This window comes from Stegodyphus dumicola, chromosome 10, assembly GCF_044657685.1.
Source record: "Stegodyphus dumicola isolate Sdum_Otavi_A_Nest chromosome 10, ASM4465768v1".
In the NCBI taxonomy this organism is placed as follows: domain Eukaryota; kingdom Metazoa; phylum Arthropoda; class Arachnida; order Araneae; family Eresidae; genus Stegodyphus; species Stegodyphus dumicola.
The window spans coordinates 137,717,925-137,739,967 of NC_140777.1; the positions used below are offsets into that span (position 1 = coordinate 137,717,925).

Consider the following 22,043-nt stretch of genomic DNA (forward strand, 5'->3'; position numbering starts at 1 on the left):
AATAACATTAATGATATTTGTCCCCAGTCTTTTTTTAAGGGAAAGGTAAGCTAATTTGCGTGAAGCTAATATAGGAAATGCTAGTGCTTTGTTCTGGTCATCAAGCATGCATAACATTTTATTACTTGTTTTTATTGATTCCAGGATTTACTTTACTATCCTAGTTCTTTACCATATTTCAAATAGTGTTAAAAGAAGAAATATTGCTATCTAATATATATACATACACACACACAAATATATTAATATATATGAGGGCAAATGGGAAACTAACCTCCGTTTCACTATAAATAAAAAACCCACAGATTCAACATATTTTTTATTTACATCTGAAAGGTACAGCTCTTCTCTATTTTTCAACATAGTCACAATGTACACTGTGCAAAAAAAGGGGGGCAGTTCTATATCTCTCGTTCTACTGGGCTGATTGACGAAATTCAACTTGCGTTTTTCATGTCTTGAAAGCGCAAGTTAGGATATGTTTTAGATTTATATATAGAGCATTGTTCTAATATAGGTGTGTTTACACAAAATCAGACTTTTCTGAAATGACATGCAAATTTTTCCCATATTTCCAGTCTATGACTCAAATTAGGGCAAGTTGTCAAGTTATGTAAAAATTGCTCGATTAGTTTTCAAAAAATTAGCTCTCAAAATGTTAGCTCCTCAATGTTAATTGCATTTGATGTATATTTGTTAATATCTCTTTTTTTTTATTAAACTTGCTTCATTCTTTCTTCCAGAATTTGAAATATAGGCTTAATCCAAATATAATTCCCACATTTTTTACAATTTATTTTAAAAATTTGTATTTTTAAATATTTTTTATAAATTTTTCAAAAGAAATTTTTTACATCATCTTAAAGTAGATGTATTTTTAGGCACACCTTCAAAAAATTAGAGTTTTTTATTCAAAATTTCCTAAGATATATGTGAATTTATATATTGACATATTTTGAAATTTGGCATGTTTGTTACAAGCGATAATAACACCAAATATGCTATACACACTTTGTTAAATTTGTTTGAAAGTATGAATGATGACCCTTTTTTCTGCTCATGTGCAATGAAAAAAAAGGAAAGGAAAATAGGCTGCTTTAAATTAAGAAGTTTGCTGAGTAAATTATTCTTGGCATAACATGAAAAAAATGCACCAAGATACATTTTTGAGTTTCTCCGTAAATTTTGCACCATATTTTACAAAATTTAATATTTAGGCCTAATTTGAGTTGTAGAATCAAAATATGGAAACAAATTGGCATGTAATTTTAGAAAAAGGCCAGATTTTGTGGCGAAATACCTATATTAGAATGATGGTATGCATATATATATATAGATATAGATATAGACAAATCTAAGATATATCCTACGGCGCACTTTCGAGACAGGAAAAATGCAATTTGAATTTCGTCAATCAGCTCAGTAGAACGGGAGATATAGAACTGTCTCCCCCCTTTTTTTTTCTCAGTGGGCATTCAAGCACTTATCATACCTTTTTGCCAACTTACCACTCCCTTTTGCATAAAACTCAGCCACCTGCGACTTCTACCAACTTGTTGCGGTTTGAAGTTCTTCATCGTCAGCGAAGTGCTGTGTGCTGAGATACTTCATTGCAGAGAAAAGATTATATTCAGAAGAAGCCAAGTGCTGTGTGTGTGGAGGGGTGTTGAAACATGTCCCATTTGAAAGGAATAAAAGATCTTGTGTTCACTGAGCACTTTGAGCGCGAGTGTTATGATGCAAGAACACAACCCCAGATGTCAGCAGGCCGCTGTGTTTGTTCTGGATGGCTCTTTACAGTTTTCTCAATGTGTTACAGTACACTTCAGAATTGATTGCTAATCATGTTGAATGAATTCAACAAGCAATATTCCATTAGCATCCCAAAACACGGGGAGCATCACCTTCCTTGATGACAAAGTTTGACGGGCTTTCCTGAACTAGGTCGTAGAACTGGTATGACCTATGCCATTGACTGCTGTTTTGTCTCAGCATTCACATGCACTACCTAAGTCTTGTCAGCAGTCATTTCTTTGGGCAAAAAGTCATTAATCTGTTCAGAAACTTTTCCACTTATCAATAAAAAATGTCTAAGGCAGCTCCATTCGAATGGTTTGTGAATCTTCGTGAGAATTTTCAGTACCCATTGAGCACAGAACTTTTGGTAATTCTAATTTTTAGATTTCTCAAAACAATCTGAGAAATGTTAGGAAATTGTTGTGAAAGTTCCAAGATTGTGAATCGATGGATCTGACAGGTCATCAATTTGTTTGATGAGATCATCACTAACTTCAAATGGCCACCTACTCCTTGATTCATCATGAGTTATTCTTCTTTCTTTGAAAAATCTCATCCACTGATGCATTACACCTTCACTCATAATGTTTGTTCCATATATGGCACATAATTCACGATCAGTGTCTACCACTGATAGTTTTTTTGCCCAAAGAAATCGTATTACTCCTCTGACTTCGCATTTGTCAGGATTTTCAATAGCAGTGCACATTTCATGATGCTATAACCAGCACACGCGCAGCTGTGCGACACTCTCATTAAGATAGCAGGAAGCTTCCTGGATTACAGTTTGCTTTATAAATCACTTATTGCATGGTGCCTCCTACTACTAGTGCCACATCACAACGGAGGTTAGTTTTCAATTGCCGTCTTTATATTAAAAGAGATTTTTTATTTCGTATTGATTAATAGTATGGCATTTCTTATTAGCAGTTCATAGGAGATGGGAAGTCATTTAAACGGGAAAATAATTTCTGTACCTTTAGATTAAATGTCTCTTATGTATGCACTTTTTTGCATATATGTGTAATTTATATGTGTAAGGCTGCTATTACTGAAATAATTTTTTTTAGAATAATTGGGCAGATGGTTTATATATACCAGATGGTATTTTCATTGTTTAAACTAGATGTTAATAGAGTTACATAAAGTAAAGAAATTTTCAAGTTAACCTTCAGTGTTAGTTGGATTTGAAAGTCATTTGAATAATTATAGTAATATGCTATGCTTTTTCATAAATATAAATAATGAGCTTTTAGTATTAACCCTCTAAATAAATAAGTGTAAGACTCCCGTAATTTCCACGGGATGTGAAACCCGTCTCATAATAAGGGTTGCGTGAAAATAACATGCAAAAGTTTATTTCTCTTATTTTCAATATGGATCCCGCTTTTTCTCAGTGTAGGCTGAGAATATTGTAATATTCATGTTTCATTTTGCACCTAGATGGGACTAAGGTTTATATCAGGGTTTCTCAACCGGTGGTACGCAAGAGAAAAATAGGTGGTACGCAAAGAGGCAAAATATTTTTAACTATTAAATTCAAAAATTAAAACCCCAATATTCTGATTGAATTTTTTCTCTAACACTTGTAAATTTATGTGATCGTAGCTTTATTCAAGAGTGGTGGTGATAGTAGTACTTTGTAGTGGTGGTACTAAAGGTTTTAAATTTTTGTTTAGATGGTATGCATTAGTCAAAAGGTTGAGAACCGCTGGTGTATGTCATTTTGAGGGAGTACTATTATTTCTTCACAGCTGAACACCATCAATGCTGTTGCTTCTCTCATTGTGGAATGATAAGAAAATAGCAAATATGCTTAGTTCTTTTTGTGAAGCATTATCTGTATCAGTTTATTCAGGGATGATAAAAAAAACAAAAGCCAAAAGTGATTTATGATTATAACTTTACAATGGGTGGTGTCGACAGATGCGATTAGGAGATGTCATACTACCCTTGTACCCAAAAACAACTTCGTAAATATTATAAGAAAATATTCTTCCATGTATTGGATTAAGCAATATGGAATTTGTATATAATATACAGAAAAAGAACAAACATGAAAAAATCTCTTCTTGATTTCAAGCTAGCTATGATTGAGGAAATATTTGACAAATACTCTTCTGCTATATGCTCGTCAATACAGTCTCGTGATGATAGTTATGGATTTTATTCACCTTGCAGAGAGGCATTTTGCAAGCCACATACCACCAAATTCCAAAAAAAGGAACCTAGAAAGCAGTGTGTTGCTCCAAAAAAGACAACAATGGGGGAAAAATATGTAAAGAGACTCGCATTTGGTGTGAAGAATGCAAAGTTGAATTAGAGCCATGTTTCAGAGTTTACCCCACTAAAAATAATTTGTATAATAACAAGTGATATTATATAATATTATTAGCTGTACAAATTAGTTAGCATGCATCAAAATAAAAAAGATCCTGTATATTTTTATTTTTTTATTCCGTGCACGCTAAAATTGCGTGAGCCGTATTTTGTGTTTTTTAAAAATTAAAAAACTATTAAAATTCCTGCATTATACTATTGTTTATAAAGATGTGAATAGTAATATAGGAAGATGGGGGGAACAACCGCCCTGTATTTAAGGACCAGAATGTATCAAAACTGAGCAATATGCGGAGGGTTAAGTCTTCTGTATGAATCTTTTTTTTATTTTAACTCTAAAAATTATGAAGAAATCCAACCTTTTTTATGCTGCATTACAACTGTGAAAATTTAGTATAAATTCAAAAAAATATTTTGTAGCATTAGTCACATTCTTTTTTTGAATTTTAGTGTATATGATCAACTTATAATTTTTAGTTTTGTAAACTGGAGGAAAGAAATATTTGTGTTAATGAGAAAGGGATTCCCTTCGTCAAGGATAAAATATTGAGAACTTGACAAGCCTAGAACATTAAAATAGTTTTTGCACAGCAGAGTTACAATTGCTTTATAAATGATGAAACATCTGCAAGATGCTCACCTATGGTTTTTGACAGTTTTTGTTTTCTGTATTAATGGTCAACTTAGAGATGCTTAGTACCCCTGTTTATATCCTAGCAAATGTCAGTCAGTTTTGAACGTAGTTATCATAAATGGTAGCTATAAGAGGATCATGACAGCCCCAAAATATAGTGTTACTTAAATGTAAGCTACAGTGTGTTTTATTAAAAATAACTTAGACATATAAATAGTACTATCGGCTGAAAATTTTTAAAATGATCTTATTTATTATTATCTTTTCAATGCCATATCTGAGTTCCCCCATATGAATATATTAAAGAAAAATCTTTGGTATACTCTAATATATAGAAGTGTCTCCTATATGTTGAGTACACATTCTTTCATTACAACTTCTTGCTGAAGATAGAAATCATATTCTCAGATTTCAAAGGCAATATTATTTTGATACATTTTAAAATCAGATTTGTTTTTGTGTTTCAACCTATTTAATTATTATATATATGTTGTGAAGGGGTTTGAGTGATGTAAATGATATTTATAAAATTTAATTCACAGGAAGTGTTTTGTTTTCTAAAAAATTATATATTTGGTATTATAGTAAGCCTGGTAATAATGTAAAAGACTGTCGAATATATACTTATTGTTTTAATTTTTCATACAAAGCATGATAAATCTAATCATTTCTTTTCTTCAAAAGTGACAGAATTTGTTTTTAAAAGTGTAAAATTAATGAGATAATATTCACTGTTATATGTACCAATGATAAGTGGGAAAATTGGAAGTTACAGAAAAGCATTTTTTAAGCACTTTCATTTCATGCTCTTAAAATATGTCATTGTTGTTGGAAATAAGAATGAACAGTTCATTTAAATGATTTTTTTATTAAGAAATCATGATTAAAAGCTTGAGTAGAAGTTTGACACAAAAATAAAATAATATGAGGGAAGCAGACTTGTCAGTATTCTGGTGATGAGATGCTGGCTGCAGAGTGGGTAATTTAGAACCTAGGTGAGATTTGAAATGTAGGCATAGTTTTTATATGCTGATGACTAGGACCATTAAGTGATTTGTTGGCTATACAGAACAATGCATGGAAATATTAGGCCCATTTTCTGCTACACAAAACCATGCCTGAAAATACAAGGTCCATTTAGTGTTTAGTTTCTGACTACAGAAAACTATGCATGAAAATTTTTCTAGAAATCGGATGCGTTCAACTTGAATAAATGTGTACGATAAATATATACTTTCTTTAATCGTCATTCATAATATTTTCTTATTAGAAGCACATTTAAAAAAATGTTTGATGTTTCAGAATTTAAAGCTCTAGCATTTTCTTGGATCACTTTTCATAAGTTTGTAAAATTTATAAAATTATGTTCATGTAATTTCCCTTAAATTCATAAAATGGCATTTGGATAATACCATAATACATATTTACAGGATTAGCTTTGAATCATTATTTTATTTATTTAATTTTTTTTTTTTTTTTTTTCTAAATAAACTTGTAAGCTTAAACCTTATCTGATTTGGATATTCTTTTTGTGTGCATTGTATGTGTATGTGTGAATTATAATGATTTGATACCTTCTTCTTATTTGATAACTTTTTTATACTAGTTTTAAGATTGAAATGATTATCATAATTTTTTTTTAATTTCTGGGATCATAATGTTGCTTTTGTTGGCTGGAAATTCAATATATGGTACAAATAATTATAGTAAATAATGTTTAATTATAGTAAATAATGTATAGATAATTTCTTTTCAGTTTTCTTTCCTTAGTTGTTTGAAAATTCATATAACAGCTGAATTTTTGCATCCCATATTCAGAATTATTTCTTATTATTTGTAATATCATACATTTTTAAAGATTTAATATTGCAATTCTTGTGGTTTGCATGTCCATTATTATTTTGTTACTGGTTTCACATATTTTTGTATAAATCAGGAAAAAAGTTTATTCATCTATATTTAAACATGATTTAGAGAGTTTGGTATATTGCATTGAAGACTTTAAACTATCAGTTCTCTTTTACAATTAAGTTCAGTACTTGTTTTTATATCTTTCTTTATGTTTATTTTAAACTAGCTTATCTGCATACTTTCTTGAAATAACGAAACAAAAAAAGGGAAATTACATGAATTAAATGTGATGTATTTCACATAGTAGATTACTGCAAAAATAGAAATGCTTGGATCTGATTCTTGAGTAAATTTAACATTTATTTAAAAAAATTAGCTAGCTAGCTATTTTAGATGCAGTTTTCAAACTCTTTAATTTTTTGTTATTTTACATTAAGTATTTCATTACTTGCTTCTATCTTGTGAATTAATTTTGTGTTATAACTGTTCATGCTGTAATATTGCTTACTTTGTGTATATAGAGATATTTTATTTCATATCATGCTAGTTTATATTATTAATGTTGAATCTTATAAAACAGGTTATAATGTTTTTTAAACTATATAGTTTCACAACAGTATTGGCTTAGCAACTTTGTCATGATTATGTGGTATTGAATTTTGATTTTTTCTACTAAAAGCAAAAGTGTGTATTGTATTTTTGTCTTCAGCTGTTATATTTCTACATAAAAATGTATGTAAGGATAATAAGTTGTTATTTTACTTGCTTTGATATTCATATTTATCATTAAATTTAAAATAGTCTGTTATTTATTTATGTTAAATTGAAATCTTTTTTTTATCAGAAGCATTAATATTCTCCATTCTAATTTCTTTATATAATAAAACAGATTTTTACAAATAAAATTTCATTTTATCATTTTGAGTCAAGTTGTAAATATAAATTTTGTTTCTAATCTTACATGTTATATATGAATAAAAGCATACTATTTTCCATAAAAGTATGATGCTTGATAAAACTATAACAACCAGGAGTGTGTTGGTTTTTAATTATCAGGGTGATTAAAATGTTATCGATCTGTTTGTGGACAAATGTGATCATATTATGTGCCACCTACTGAAGATCAATCCATTTCTTAATTTTTAATTCCGAAGTGGCTAAAAATTTGTGAAGGCAAATTCTTTCTTCTTGCATTAATTTAATGCATTTACATATTTTTTGTTCTAAGTGACTGTTGAGTTAGGTTAATCAGTGTAATTTTTTAATTATGTATTTTTTCTTTCTTTCCTTTCCAGCCCCCCCCCTTTTTACTTCCTTGTACGAAGTAAAAAGGAAGTATTGCAATCGTGAAAAGTTTCAGGCAGCATATTTCAATGAAAATATCCATTTTGACCGCTATCAAATGCAATTTAACGATGTTTTTGTGTGATATCTGTACGTAAGGAGAGAATAAAATACTCGTTTCCTCAAAAAAAAAAAAAATATATATATAAAACTGCTTTGAAATTAATTCTGAAGAGAATTTTTCGTGGCGTCTGTACATACGTATCTCGCATAACTTGAAACCGAGTAGCCTCAGAACGTTGAAATTTTGTATATAGGACTACTATAACATGTAGATGTGCACCTCGTATTTTGGTTGCAATCGGCTGCACCAAACCTATATAAATACTATATTTATATATATATCCACTCAGTTCCTCGGCACAGTCTCAGTTTCTTTACTCTTATATGATTGTAAATTGTACATTTTTTGCTTTAAAAATGATTGAATTATGTTGTTCTTATCTTCCGGTTAAGGTTTTTATGCCTTTCATAATTCTGGAAGCAATATTTGTACAATTATCAAAAATTTAAAAGCTGTTTAAGTGCGGTTAAGTTTTAAATAACATGGCGGACATATTTGTTTACATTTGAAACAGCAGATTTGTAGATTTGTTGCCAATCTAGAGAGACTAAGCTTCGCAACAAAAAAAATAATGCCTTCATTTATTATTGTGAATTAAATCATGCTTAATCTTTTCTGGAATTTTTTCGAGGAAATAAGTGTTTAAGATTTACTTCGTAATTTTTAATACAGATATTTTGAGTTTTTATGTATTTTTGCCTTGTCGCGAAGTGAGAACTGAATTAATTGAATGATAAATACTAAATCGTTTGTGAAAAACTGTTTCTTTTCTGTTTTGTTTGCTTAATTTCTTTCATACATCGTTCTAGCTTTATTATAGTATTTGAATAGAACATGTGGCAACGATAATTCTTCAAATGATATAAATTTTGTGTATTCAGAGTGTTGTTATAGTGAATTTTTAAGAGTGCATTTATTCTATTGTGGTTTATGCGCTGTCGACGAAGTAGATTTAATTCAATCCAATCAATTTAAATGAAATTCAAGAAAAAAATGCGTATAATTTAATATTCCGTACAAGGAAGTCATGTGGTGTCCACATCAGATTTTTTTACTTAGTCTAATGTCAGGTTGAAAATGGGTTCCTTGGTTTAATCTGGACATTACCAAATTGTTATGAATTTTAATTAATAATTTTAAGTTAATTGATGTTTTCTTCTTAAATGATTGGAAGTTTGTGCTTGATATTAAAAATATAAAATAGTTCAGTGCTGAAATTTTAAATTGTTAAAATGATAAAATGATTTTATAATTTTATTTGATAATTTTCTGGTTATAAAATTTTTGTCTTTAAAAAATCTCAACGAAATTACTTTTTTTTTTACATAAAGAATTTCCTTTAGTGATATACTGATTTTATACTGTCGTACATAATGATTGTTTAATTTATCATCATTAAAAAACTGATAGAAACTAAAATATTATTAAAACAAGTTTAATTTTAGAAGTACTGTATTCCTTCCTGTTTCTCAAATCTGACATTTCTGATTGCTGTTACCATAATTTATTATATCTTAAACTCTAAAAATTTTTAATGCATTCCATTTGTTATTATCTGAATTTAGCAATTATTATTCCTGTAATTCTCATTTTTTGAAAAGTACCTAACATCTTAAAAAAAAAAAAGCTTTTTTTTTTTTTTTTTGGGGGGGGGGGGAAGTTAATATTGATCTATCACTAATTTTCATGAGATTCCGGAGTCCACCAGCGGCCAAGTGGTAAAGTCATTGAACACTGGTAGTTCGGTCCGAGGTTCGAATCTCATGAATGGGCTGGCTGCATGGGCATTTTTTTGTGGTTTTCCCCATGTGTAACATGTATATGTGCCAATTTTCCTTAGAATGTCCTCCACAAAGGCCCCTTAGGCAGATAGCCCTCGATGCTTTGCTGTAATCATATAAACCAAACCATGAGATTCCTGTTGATTCAATTGTTAATAAATGAATTTAACTGAATATCTCCAGAAGTTGAAAAATTGTTATATGTAATGGAATATTGGGAAACCATATTTTATCCTTTTAAAATTGATCTTAAATTTTTTCTTAGTTATCTCTAGCATTTCATTTGATTTTAAAAATTAGTGTAATATATATCATGAAGATTAGAATTTACTCTATATAAACATTATTCAAAATTAATTATAATCTTAAAAATTCTAATAAGTTATTGATATTTGTTTGTTTCAAAATTTAATGTAAATTCCAGAAATGTAATGAAATATTTTTGTTAGTTCAAAATAATAATAATACTAATTAGTTTTTATTCACTTACTTTTGTAGGAATGTGTATGTTATAATACCTTTTGCTCTAATAAATTTCCTTTTACTGCTACTGATCTTTTAAGTGCTTACTTATAAGAGTATTTAATGATGAATTGCTTAAAATAGCTTTAAGATGCTTTCCAAGTAAGTTGTGCGAAAAGTCTAAAGACAAGCTTTTTAATTAAGTCTACATTTCTCATGTATATATATATATATATATATATTTTTTTTTTTTTTGAGATTATAGAAGGTGGAAGGTAACTTTTTTTAATTGGTTTAAAATGTCAGTTTTTAAATTTTAATTGTTAATAATATCTGTAAGTATTAAATATTGCTTGTTGTTGATAAATGTGTAGATTTGTACTTTGATTTTTATTTTTTATGAAAACTTGGATTGTTTATATATATATATATATATATATATACAGGGTGTTCGAATTAAACGTATCTGAGAGGTTGCTGTACTTAACAGAGAGTTTAAAAGCATAAGAAAACTGTAAAATTAGATACCAATACTCACAAAGTTTTTATTAAACAATCAATACAATTCCACGTGAGCTCCCTTAGTAGCTTTGAGAATGTCCAGACCTTAGTCCAGTTCCAGCCATGTCCGGTGTAGCATTTCTGGAGTCACAGTAGTAATAGCAGTGGTTATGGAGACAGGAAGATCTTCAACATCACGGATGTTCCCTGAGTAGACTTTGTCTTTCACGTAGCCTCAAAAGAAGAAATCATGAGTCACTTCAAGAGATCTTGGTGGCCAGGCAATTGGGCCACCGTGTTCTAGCCATCAGTTAGAGAAAGCTGTATCTAAAAATGCGTGAACATGCTTGTCGCAGTGACGAGGGGCCCCATCTTGTTGGAAGATAACAGTGTGTCGTAAATGCTTATTTGGGGTATTGCGTAAATTTGTCCAGGTAAATGTTTGCTGTCACAGACGTCTCAACAAAGAAAAATGGTCTTATGACTGTATCATGTGATTGAGTACACCAGACATTGATTTTTGGTCAGCTCCGTTCCAGTTCATGTAGTGAATGGGAATTTTCTGAGCCTCAAATTCTACAGTTGTGCTTATTAACGTTGTTACTAACATGAAACTCAATTTCATCTGAAAAAAAAGATGTGCTGTTCATTTTGATGCGAGATAACATCTTCACAGCAAATGCTGCACTCTGCAGTTGCAGTTTCTGTATAATGCATTTGGTTGCAGTTTCTGTACAATCTTCATTTTATACGCATCCATCCTCAGTTTTCAATGCAGCATATCATGAATGGTTGAGCATGGCATAGATAATTCAGAAGCTGCCTGCCTGATTGACTGATGAGGGCTCCTAACAAAAGCTCGTCCAACATCTTCCACATGTGAATCAAAATGTGAACGGCGATCACCTCCAGATCTTTTCCATACATGAGAAATGTTTTGTGCCACTTTTTTATTTTCTTAGCCTGAGGTGGATTTCTTTTATAAACTATTTGAAACATTCTTTGCACTTTTACTGCGGATTTGTGTTCTGCATATCAGAGAAAAATTTGTGCCTTCTCTTGCAGTTATGCCATTTTTCCATTTGTCAGCTCAGCAAAAGCGCAAGTGCGTCAGACGCGAGAAAAAAATATTGTCACCAAACTCTACGAATTCAACTCCCAAATGTGGCCAAAATTGCCCTTGTAGCTCTAAAACTTTGTTTTTAATCGACTGTTCAAAATAGGTACATTTGATTCGAACGCCCTGTATATATATATGTAGAAGTGAGATTTCAATAAGCTTCAATGTCCCCCCGACGAAGTGGCATTGAAGTTGATTGAATTTCTCTTCTGTTTTGTTGCTTTTTCTTTAAATTTCGTAAAGTTTTTTAAAATGGTTTTGTTTTAACTATTTTAAATTCTTTTTTGCATTTATTGGATTATTTGAAATTTATTAATTATGAATTTCAGTTTTTGGTCATTGTGAAAAATTAGTTCTAAATTTCTTTATGTCTTTAATGACAATTTTTCAGCAGCTTAATGCACGAAAATACTAGCATGTTTATATTTTGTTTTGTTTTTAAAAGAGTTGTTGTGTAATTATATGTATATTTATATATACATATATATAAACTTCTTGTAATATTTGTTTCTTGTTAAATAAGCTTTACATTGTTCTGAAGAGGACTGTTATAAATTAATTTATTTGATGTTCCATATTCTTTTATTTTCCCCCTTCCCCATCGGGATACAAGATTTCATTTGAATCGTTTGGGATTTGAATTTGCAAAACATGTTTACTTATCCTCCTCCATTACCTTAGCAAAACTGATTTTTTTTCAAGATTTCATAGAGATACATAGTTTGAAAATTTTAATAATTTTCTGATGATTTGAAAAAAATCTTAAAATTTTTATTGTTAAGTCATTTATTTGATAATTTGCTACCTACAGAATTTTTGTAACTAAACAGTCACAATCCAATTAATTACATCATCCTTTTTTTTGCACGTAAAGAACTTCTTTTAGTGATATGCTAGTTTCATACTATCATGCACATGGATAGATTAAACAGTTAATTGCTAAAGAAGTGTAAACTAATGACGCAGGATGAATCTTGGTTGATCCTGAATAAAGTATATATACACTTTAAATTTTGTTTGCTTGCATACCAAAAATGAACGTGGATTATGAGCATTTGTGGAATAAGAGGTTCTGGATTGTTGGAATTTTAATGTGTATGCAATTTGGCCTTTTTTAGGCAGGTGCATTTCATAGTTTTAATTTATCTCTTTTTCTTTTCCTTTCTTGGATAAAAAATTAATAATCCTTTACTTAAAATGCAAGAAGTTTCATTATTAGATATTTATAATAAATCACATATCTGTTTTACTCATTATATTTTTGTTTTCAGTTTCCCCTTCAGTATAATTTTTGACAAAACTGATAGAAATTTTCATATTTTATTAATTTAAATTATATGTAATCTGTTATAATTTAATAAATCATATCATTAAAAATATAACTTAGACATGTCAAAAATCCGATATTTAGAATTCTATTAAAAATGAGTTTGTGTTTGATAAAAGAGAGTTTTCTGATATTCAGCTTCTTAGCATTTATCAGCTTCTCTGCTTAAAAAATGTTGACTATCAAGTTTAATGAATTGAGAAATGAAGATAAAAAATTATTTTATCATTCAATTAAGTATGTGATGTTGATTCTAATGATTTTCAGAAATATTTTTTTAATGTTATAATTTCTCAATATTTATGGAAAATTTTTGGGCATTTATGTAAATAACCGAATAGATTAAAAATTATTCTATAGATGCTTCTGACTATTAAGTTTTCTGATGTGTACAATTGAATCCAGTTAACCCAAATAAAGGGCATTTAAAAATAACCAGTTAACTCAAACAGCTGCATTTTTAGAGATATTTATGAAGCATTGTAACATTTCTCACTGTGATTTGTGTCATTCACTTGATTCTTATTTCAAAAATATATTATCATCAGATTTTCTTTAAGAAAACAAAATGCTTTGAAAAAACTAGAGAAAAGATACTGAGTGTAAACAAATCTAATGACAAGATAAATGAAGTTTTAGCTCCAAGACTAGATTCACATCTAATGCATAGAACATATCGGTTATTTCCTTCAAAATAAAAAACACCTAAAAGTGAAAAATAGGAGGATGAGATTCTGTTAAAAAAGTTATGTATGCATATATGTATACATACATATGATCTATATATGTATACTCATAGGTTTATTTACTCTTTTGGAAAAGTTTCATTTGTTTTTCATTTCAATTTGTCTTCATTAATTTTTTTCAAAACTTTTATGAAATATATGTGATGAGCTTCTGAAGTACCCTGTTATGTTTAAAATCCAAGAACAAAAGAATTTTCCTATGATACTTACAGTTTTTTCAGTTCCTTAATGTTGATTATTTATTGTGCAGTTATGTTATAGTACCGTTTAAATGAATTTTAGTGAATATATTTGATATTTTGTTTACAATGAATATTTGTTTTAAAAATTTCAAATAAAAGGATTTTGTTGCTTTAATTTATTAAAACTGATTGGCATTAACTTATAATCATGTGAAAATGAAATTGCTAACCAAAAACTTCTGATAGTGTAAAAGCAGTTAAGCAGTGAAAAGTAAAAAGGTTTATTTGAGAGAAGAAAATTACAAATGAAATGATTTTTCAGGGAAAAAGTGAAACTGGAAATGTCTATCATGTATGACCTTGTGTGTATATTTCCCCATTTGTTTTTGGCATTATATGTGTGTGTTTGTGAGTGCAATCCCAGGTACTTAGCGTACGTACACTTACATGTTTCATTACTTCCTATGTACTATTTCACTTTGGATTTCAAGGAGGATGGTTTGCATTCTTAAGTTTTTCTAACATATTGTATTTGTTTCCTATTTGATTTCTTGGTTAGTGCCTGTCAGTTTTAATAGGTATATTCTTGAACATTATAATTTTAAAATTCATTATGCACTTGTTTAAAAGACGAATATTTATCATTATAATAATTCATAATAGGAGGGATTTTCTCTCCAATTACGAATTATTTCTTGCATGGCAGTTTTACAAATGCAACTTCGGTTAAGAATGATTTTATTTTGGAAATATCATGCTATCAAGCATATAAAACAAGAAATTAAAGTTAGAATTGAATATACATTATTAAAATTGCATTTATTTTGGAGTTGCATTTATCAGAAATTTATTTAGCCATGAGCATAGTATAGAATCTGTTAAAACATAAAGTAAAATGATTGATAAATTTTGGTGCTTCTTTAGGAAATAACGCTATGCGCCACAGCTTTAGGGTATCAAAATATCCATTTTTATATGCTATATATTTCTTGACAAGTTGTTTATATATCTAATATTTTATGTTCATGATTAAGAAAAAAACTATTTCTTCTTGGGTTATTTTCAGTTTTTTTTACTCTCTTGAAAGCAAGAGAATTGTGAATAATATTCTGTGAGTTAATTTGATTGCTGTTATTGTGTTGAATTCATTTTCTGTAAGAATATTACTAATAAATGCTTACATGAATTTTAAATGCAGCTGAAGGAAATGAATTTATATTTTTCATTATTAAAAATTGTTCTTTTACATTAATTTTATTTGTAAATTAATTTTATATTTTATGAAAATATCATTTATCATGTTACAAGTGTTATGCTCATTGTATCTGCAACTCAAAGTACAAAAATTTGTATTATTTTTTTTATAAAGTTAAGATATGTATAAGAATTTGTTTTTTAATAATATGTTTTTCTTCTAGCGAGAAGAAAATCTTCTAAAACAGTACGTGGGTGGTATCATGGAAGACATAACGCATGCTACTTACCCTCAGTATCGTTCAGTTTGCTCGCCTAATCCAAGTAGCCTCTTCTTGTTTGTTTGTTCCATAGCGAGGTAAATTTTTCCAACTCTTATTATGCATGAAGATATGAAAGTTATTACCTGCAAAGTTTTTCTAAAACTTTTTGCTAGTGTTCAGATTTCGATTATATATTTTTCTGGTGTTATATTTATTAACCTGAAGTATCATTGCTATAATTTTTTTAAAAGTGTGAAAAACTTTTATGAATTAGAATGATCTGTGGACCATTTTATTCTTATTCCCTTTGGAAGAAATTTTTTTAGTGTGTATTAATAATACTTATATTTTTAAAGTACAGTTAAATAAATTTAATTTGATATTTTTATCAAGCAATTAAATTAATAGAAGAAAATTTGTATTTGAATAATGCAAGGGTTTTAGAGTTTGGATAATCTATCTTATAAACTAAAAATTTAATGGTACTGATGTTGATGAGCTGATGAGCATATTATTTTGCTAATTCCTGTTAATAAAGTTGTGGTTTAACAGCTGAATGTTCAAAATCGTGTGTGAAATTGAAAGTCATAAATTATACTTCTGATATTGTGATATTTAGAGCGGTACGTGGGGTTCGCATTAAAATTAAAACTTTTTATTTATCTGTATTGAAGAAATATTTTATGCCGTTTATTTTTATCGTAATAAATATGTTTAAAAGTAGTTAATACGTCATATATGTAAATTTTTAATTTTTTTCATTTTTGATGAAGGAATAGTTATATTTTGTGTTGTTTATTTTTATATTAACAAATGTTTTTTAAGTTATGAATAATTAATATATAATAAAACTCTATATCTGTATTTTTGTCTTCTGTTCTCTAACTCTGCATGCATTGCAAAACTCTATATCTGTATTCTTGTCCTCTGTTCTCTAACTCTGCATGCATTGCCACAGGAATCGAATTGTTTCAAATATTTCCTACTGCGTGACATCCTGAATCATACTGGAAGATTAGTTTGGCACATCACAGCTACAGGTTGCCGACCCCTGATTTATATTATAGTGGAACTATAAAGCAGACCAAATATTCTAAAAAGTACTGTACATGATCATTAGAAGAAGATTAGGTATGCAAGCTGCTAAGATGTGTGAATATTGCATATTTTAACCTTCTGAGCATTATGACTTTGCCTGTGAAACCCTAAAATTAACCAAAATGCTATGAATTAGTGGTATTTTATTATTATTATTCCAAAATGACCATTTTACTCTACACCTTGCTTTTTTCTCTGGATATACATTCAACCCAAAATCGGATCCGTCATTAGCTGGCAGAAATTTTTATGTGTAACAAAGTTGGAAAGTCGTCTTTTTTCATGGAATTTTACATCCATAACCCTTGGAGGGTTAACAGTGCACAGTATGCTTGCTTGGGTTTCAGCATATGGTTCTTTGCTAAAAAAATGGGGGGGGGGAGGAAACTCTCTCTCTCTTTTTTTTTTAAGACAACTCATAACTAGATGAGAAGTGGATATTGTACAATAATGCTACAAGAACAAATTATGGGATAAGCCAAAAGAACCTCCTTTTCTAACTTCAAGAGGAGGATGCATCTTAGAAAAGTAATGCTTTTTGTATGTTGGGATTTCAGAGGAGTGGTTGCCACGAAATCATGCAATAAATTCAGAAAATATGGCAGTTTAAAAGCCAAAATTAAAGCAAAGGGTGCAGAACTGACCAGAAGTCAGAATGTTGTCTTCATCATGATAATGCTCAGCTCAGCATTTCAATGTGCCTCAGACAAAGACATCCCAGTCAGTGAGTATGACTGGGATGTCTTGTGTTACTCCACCATATTAACCAGACCTTGTCCTCTTGATTTTTCATCTCTTCAGAATTTTCTAAATGGCGTCGAGTTCCCCCCTTCATAGATTGTCAAACATTACCTTGATAATTTCTTAACAAATAACATTAACGCCTTTTTTTAAAAAAAGGAATTTTCTAACTGTTGAAGAGATGGCAAAATGCCTTAGAACAAAATATGTGCTTATTTAATGCTAAGAAATTTTCTTATACTTTTGCATCGCTTTATTTATAATTATTGTCAAAAAACTGCAGAAGGCTTTGGATATTTCATAAAATTTCACTCTTGGGAGAAAAGTGATAGATGATTGCCATTTTTAATTTCCAAATTATGAGATTTTCAGCCGTAGTGAAGTATATGCAGCTAATTTGAATTTTTGGACTGAAAGGGGTTGTTAGTTTTGAAATGGGATTTTGCATCAGTTTACAAGGAATGGCATATCACTTTTCAGATTCTTGCCACCAAATATTATCACCCTGTATTATTTTTAAAGAAATTAACTAATGAATAATCTGCATGTAAATATGTGAGATATAACAAAATATGATAGCTGCTTAAAACAAATAATTGGCAACTTCAAAATTAACATTCTAGATTTATTGATCTCCCCTTAAATTCATCTGTTCTCCCAAATTCCAGATTTTTCTATGTTACATAAAATTTTAATGCAGATACCTCTTGTTCAATCAAATGAATTGTAAGCCAAAACTTTCTTTAACAGACCTGAAAATTTTCCAACTCCCTCTCTTCTTCCTCTGAAGTACTACAATGTTTTTCCCTTTTTCGCATAAACTCTCCTGCTGGCAAGATGCTTCTCATCCATGCTGCTGCTGCTTACTTGCTTAAGATGATGTCGTACTTCAAAATGGAACTTGTATTCAAATATAATTAAGAAATATCTTGTCTTCAAAAGGATGATTTGATATAAGTAAAAAAATAAAAATTGTGATTCTTCAAGCTCAGTTGTGCTAAATGTGTGATCATGCTTTTCCACTCAGTCCTACCTTCAGCCACCAAGTCTTCTCAGCCATCTATGCAACATTGTTTGTTTCCCACATTGCCCCCCCTCCCCCCAAAAAAGTACCTAAAGCCATCCAATTTTGAATTATGTAATTATCCACTCAAACATGGACACTTGGAAGTTTTGTGGGAGAGAAAGATGGTAGGAGACCTTTTGATCCATTTCCCTGAGATAGTTTCCATCGAAACTAAGGCAAAGTTAGGCAAACTTGTATTGTCCACCTGTATGTCCCAAAGTCTTTGCTAAACACATCATAACTTTTTTTCTCTTTGCCCCGATGAATTTATGGACTTGATCTAGTTTAGATCAAGAGGGTTAATTGCAATAATATTAATTAATTATGTTTTTCTTAATTAAATTTTAACAGTGTAATTTAAAGTATTAAATATTTGGCAGATACTATTAAATCTTAGATGATAAAATTTAAAATAGTAAAGAACCCTAAGATAAAAAAGAACTGCTAGCATCTGCTTGACATTTGTTTGAAATAATAAGTCCTTGATATTGCCAAATCCCATTCTCTCTCTCTTCTTGATGAACAGACTGTAGAAATTCAGGTATTTACATATTTAGATAACTATACCATTTTCTTTTCTCATGATGACTTCTAAAATAAATGAAACTGAAAGTGTTATGAATGAATATTTTGTGCCAGGACAGAAAAAATTTTTCAGGAAGAGTATTAAAAAACTATCATTTCCCTCCTTATTTTAAATGAATCTTGCATTATTTTCTAATAAATTGTGTATTTTTATGAAGGTAATAAAATAATGTTTTTATTATTTATCTATTTTCCTGTAGAACAAACCTAGAAGTTGAACTGGTTCAAAGAGGTGGGACGCTGAATAATCCACTGAAAAAGAAATCATGTTTTTGTAAGAAGTTTTCTCTAAATTACTTCTTTGAATAAATACATGAACACATTTTGTACATATGTAAATAATTTTAGTGAAATTATATGTGAAAGTGTAGTTTTCCCCTCTCTTGTTGTTGTTGAAAATCTAAAGAAGCAAAGCTCTGCTGTGAAAATACAAATACAGGGGAAAGTCTGTTTAACATTGAGTAAATGGCCATCTTGCTAAATTGGTGAGACATCGCCAGGCTGGTGACGGATTTGGCAACTAATTTCTATCTCGAGATTTGGCGAGAACTCGCCAAAAGTCGCTTTATTTAGTGACATTTTGGTCCAGTCCCTGTCTAACTGTAATAAGTATTGTAACCGGATAACTGAAGTTGATCCTATATTAAACTGTAACAGTATCCAGTTCTCAAATGCCTTCCAGTAATTTCTGGTAAAGTGCAGAATCGCCCACTTATTTGTTTGGCGTTTTTTTGGCGCTTTTTACAAGAGTAAGAAGAATTGGATTTTTGTCAATTTTCTTTGACTTTTTAAGTAAAAATAGGTCGATGTGTACATGGATAAAGTCAAGGAAGTGCAAAATGCCATTTTTGTGCAATTCTGGGAAGTTTTTTTAAGTGAAAGTAGGTCGATGTTGTGTACATGAATACCGAGTATGTGCAATTCTTAAAAGCATGCTAAGCAGTGGGTGATTCTGCACTTTTCCTGTAATTTCAAGAAGTGGAAGGTACTAAAGATTACTTGACAGCCGTGGAAAAACAATAGAAGATCTTGAAGAGCATCAGTTTCAGAGTAGTAGCTGTTTAGAGTGAGTTTGGAGTATTGAGATATCTCCATGTGAGATTAACTCTTTAGATGGGCTTTGTATTGCATTGTCTTTAACATTTTTTATAGTTTGAAGTGTAATTACTGATTGTACTCTGTGATACTGTGAAGAGCTGTACGAGTATTTTTGTGGAACATTGCAGAACTGTGAAGTATTCCTTTTAGTAAAATAAATTATATCAAGTTATCATCAATTCTGTGTGCATTCAATCTATAGCAAACCTGTATGCATGCAACACATGAAAATATTGCAAAATAAATTTTTACATGGTGTACTTTACATGGGATCTCTAATTTACAAAAGCATATGGAACAAATTTATGTAAAATCTTAATTTTGTTTGATTTTCGTATTCTATTTTTGTTTTATTTGGTAAGAGGGTGCTTTAAAAAAAAACTGAAAGCTTTATCAGTAATATTAATTCATAAATGTTTTTAATGTTACTTCCCTACTAATTTCTGATTTATTTATTTATTTTTAAAGTTATGTGCCTAATTTTAACTCTAAACTTAATGTATATCGTTAAAATTTTTGTTTGATTTTAAATATATATATGTATAAATAATATTTATTTCAAAAGTTTACTTGTAAATGACACCAGTGCATTCTAGTATAAAATGATTTATTGTTTGCGCTACATATAGGACTTATTCTCTGCTGAGAATATATATATTCTCTGCTGAGAAGTTGTTCCTTTTAGGGATCTTTGAATTACATAAGAGCAACATGGTTAGATTTTCACAAGTGACTTTACCATTATAATTTGTATTCTTATAAATATTTTTTTATTTGCTCAGTGTGGATAATCATGATTCAAAACAAATTTTGAACACTAAGAGAACTTAAAGAATATTGGGACAGTGACCTTGATTTGGCAGATGAACGGGGTGTTCACAAGAGCAGATTCGACCGGTAGCAAAAACCGATTCTTCCAACCTGTCCCGTTCACATAGGACAAGCATTAACTGCATCGCCGAATTGGAGGTAGAACTTGGTTGAATGTTCCTTACCTCTCAGGAGCATGGCAAATGGGAAGATTTCCCGTACTATACTGCACGGTTCACTTAATTTTAGTTACTGCTCGCTGGACTGCCAGCGAAACAATCGCGCTGATAGATGTCTGGGGTTGTGATAGCATCCCCACCCCAAAATTAGATAGAACTGTACAAGATATGGAAATTTAAAACAAATACAGACAAGGTTATCTGATGCTAGGTATTCCAAAAATATCATTCAAATTAAAACTAAAGGTAAGACAAGTGCATATCGGCTTCAACGTGACAAGGGACTTGGTATCTTTTGAATGATTATTAAAAAAAAAAAAAAAAGCATTTTCATCTACTTTTTATGAATATTATTAAATGGTTTTGTGAGACAAAATAATTTTAAGCTGAAAAAAGTTTTTGCTAGTAATTTTTTTTAATTAAAATTTTTGAAGAAAAATTCTACAATTAAAATGTCTTTCTTCTCCTAATGTCTCCCTCCAGTTTTTTTATTGTATTTATTAGAGTGTTCTTAATAACTTCAAGGAATGATTTTGCAATTAATGAATTAGTTTCTGAGAAAAAAATAAAAATACAATTTTGTCTAAAATCTTTAAAACAATATTATCTCAGTCACATTTTTATTTCAAATAATTTTTCCTTTCTGTATTTTGCAAAACCCATCCTTATTTCTATAAAGTATATAATTTTAAATAAGCAGTAAAAATAATAAAAAATTTAATCCATACCTGTATATGTTTTAGGACTTTAAGTAAAAGGATTTATTGAAAAAAATGCAAAAGGTTTCTCAGTTTGCATTTGCAGTTTAAAGAATACAAACTGTCTAAATAGACATTTAATCATTTCAAATCTTTAAAATT

The 22,043-nt window shown here is 29.6% G+C and overlaps 1 protein-coding gene across 1 annotated transcript in view; it reads left to right on the plus strand.

Annotated features, from left to right (window-relative positions):
* Positions 1 to 22,043, plus strand: part of Ubr3 (Ubr3 ubiquitin ligase) — a 187,675-nt gene that overhangs the window by 114,274 nt on the left and 51,358 nt on the right. The window contains exons 27-28 of the mRNA XM_085825584.1: positions 15,568 to 15,701; positions 19,297 to 19,370. Of these exons, the coding sequence (XP_085681710.1) occupies positions 15,568 to 15,701; positions 19,297 to 19,370 (208 nt within the window). The remainder of the gene's footprint in view (positions 1 to 15,567; positions 15,702 to 19,296; positions 19,371 to 22,043) is intronic.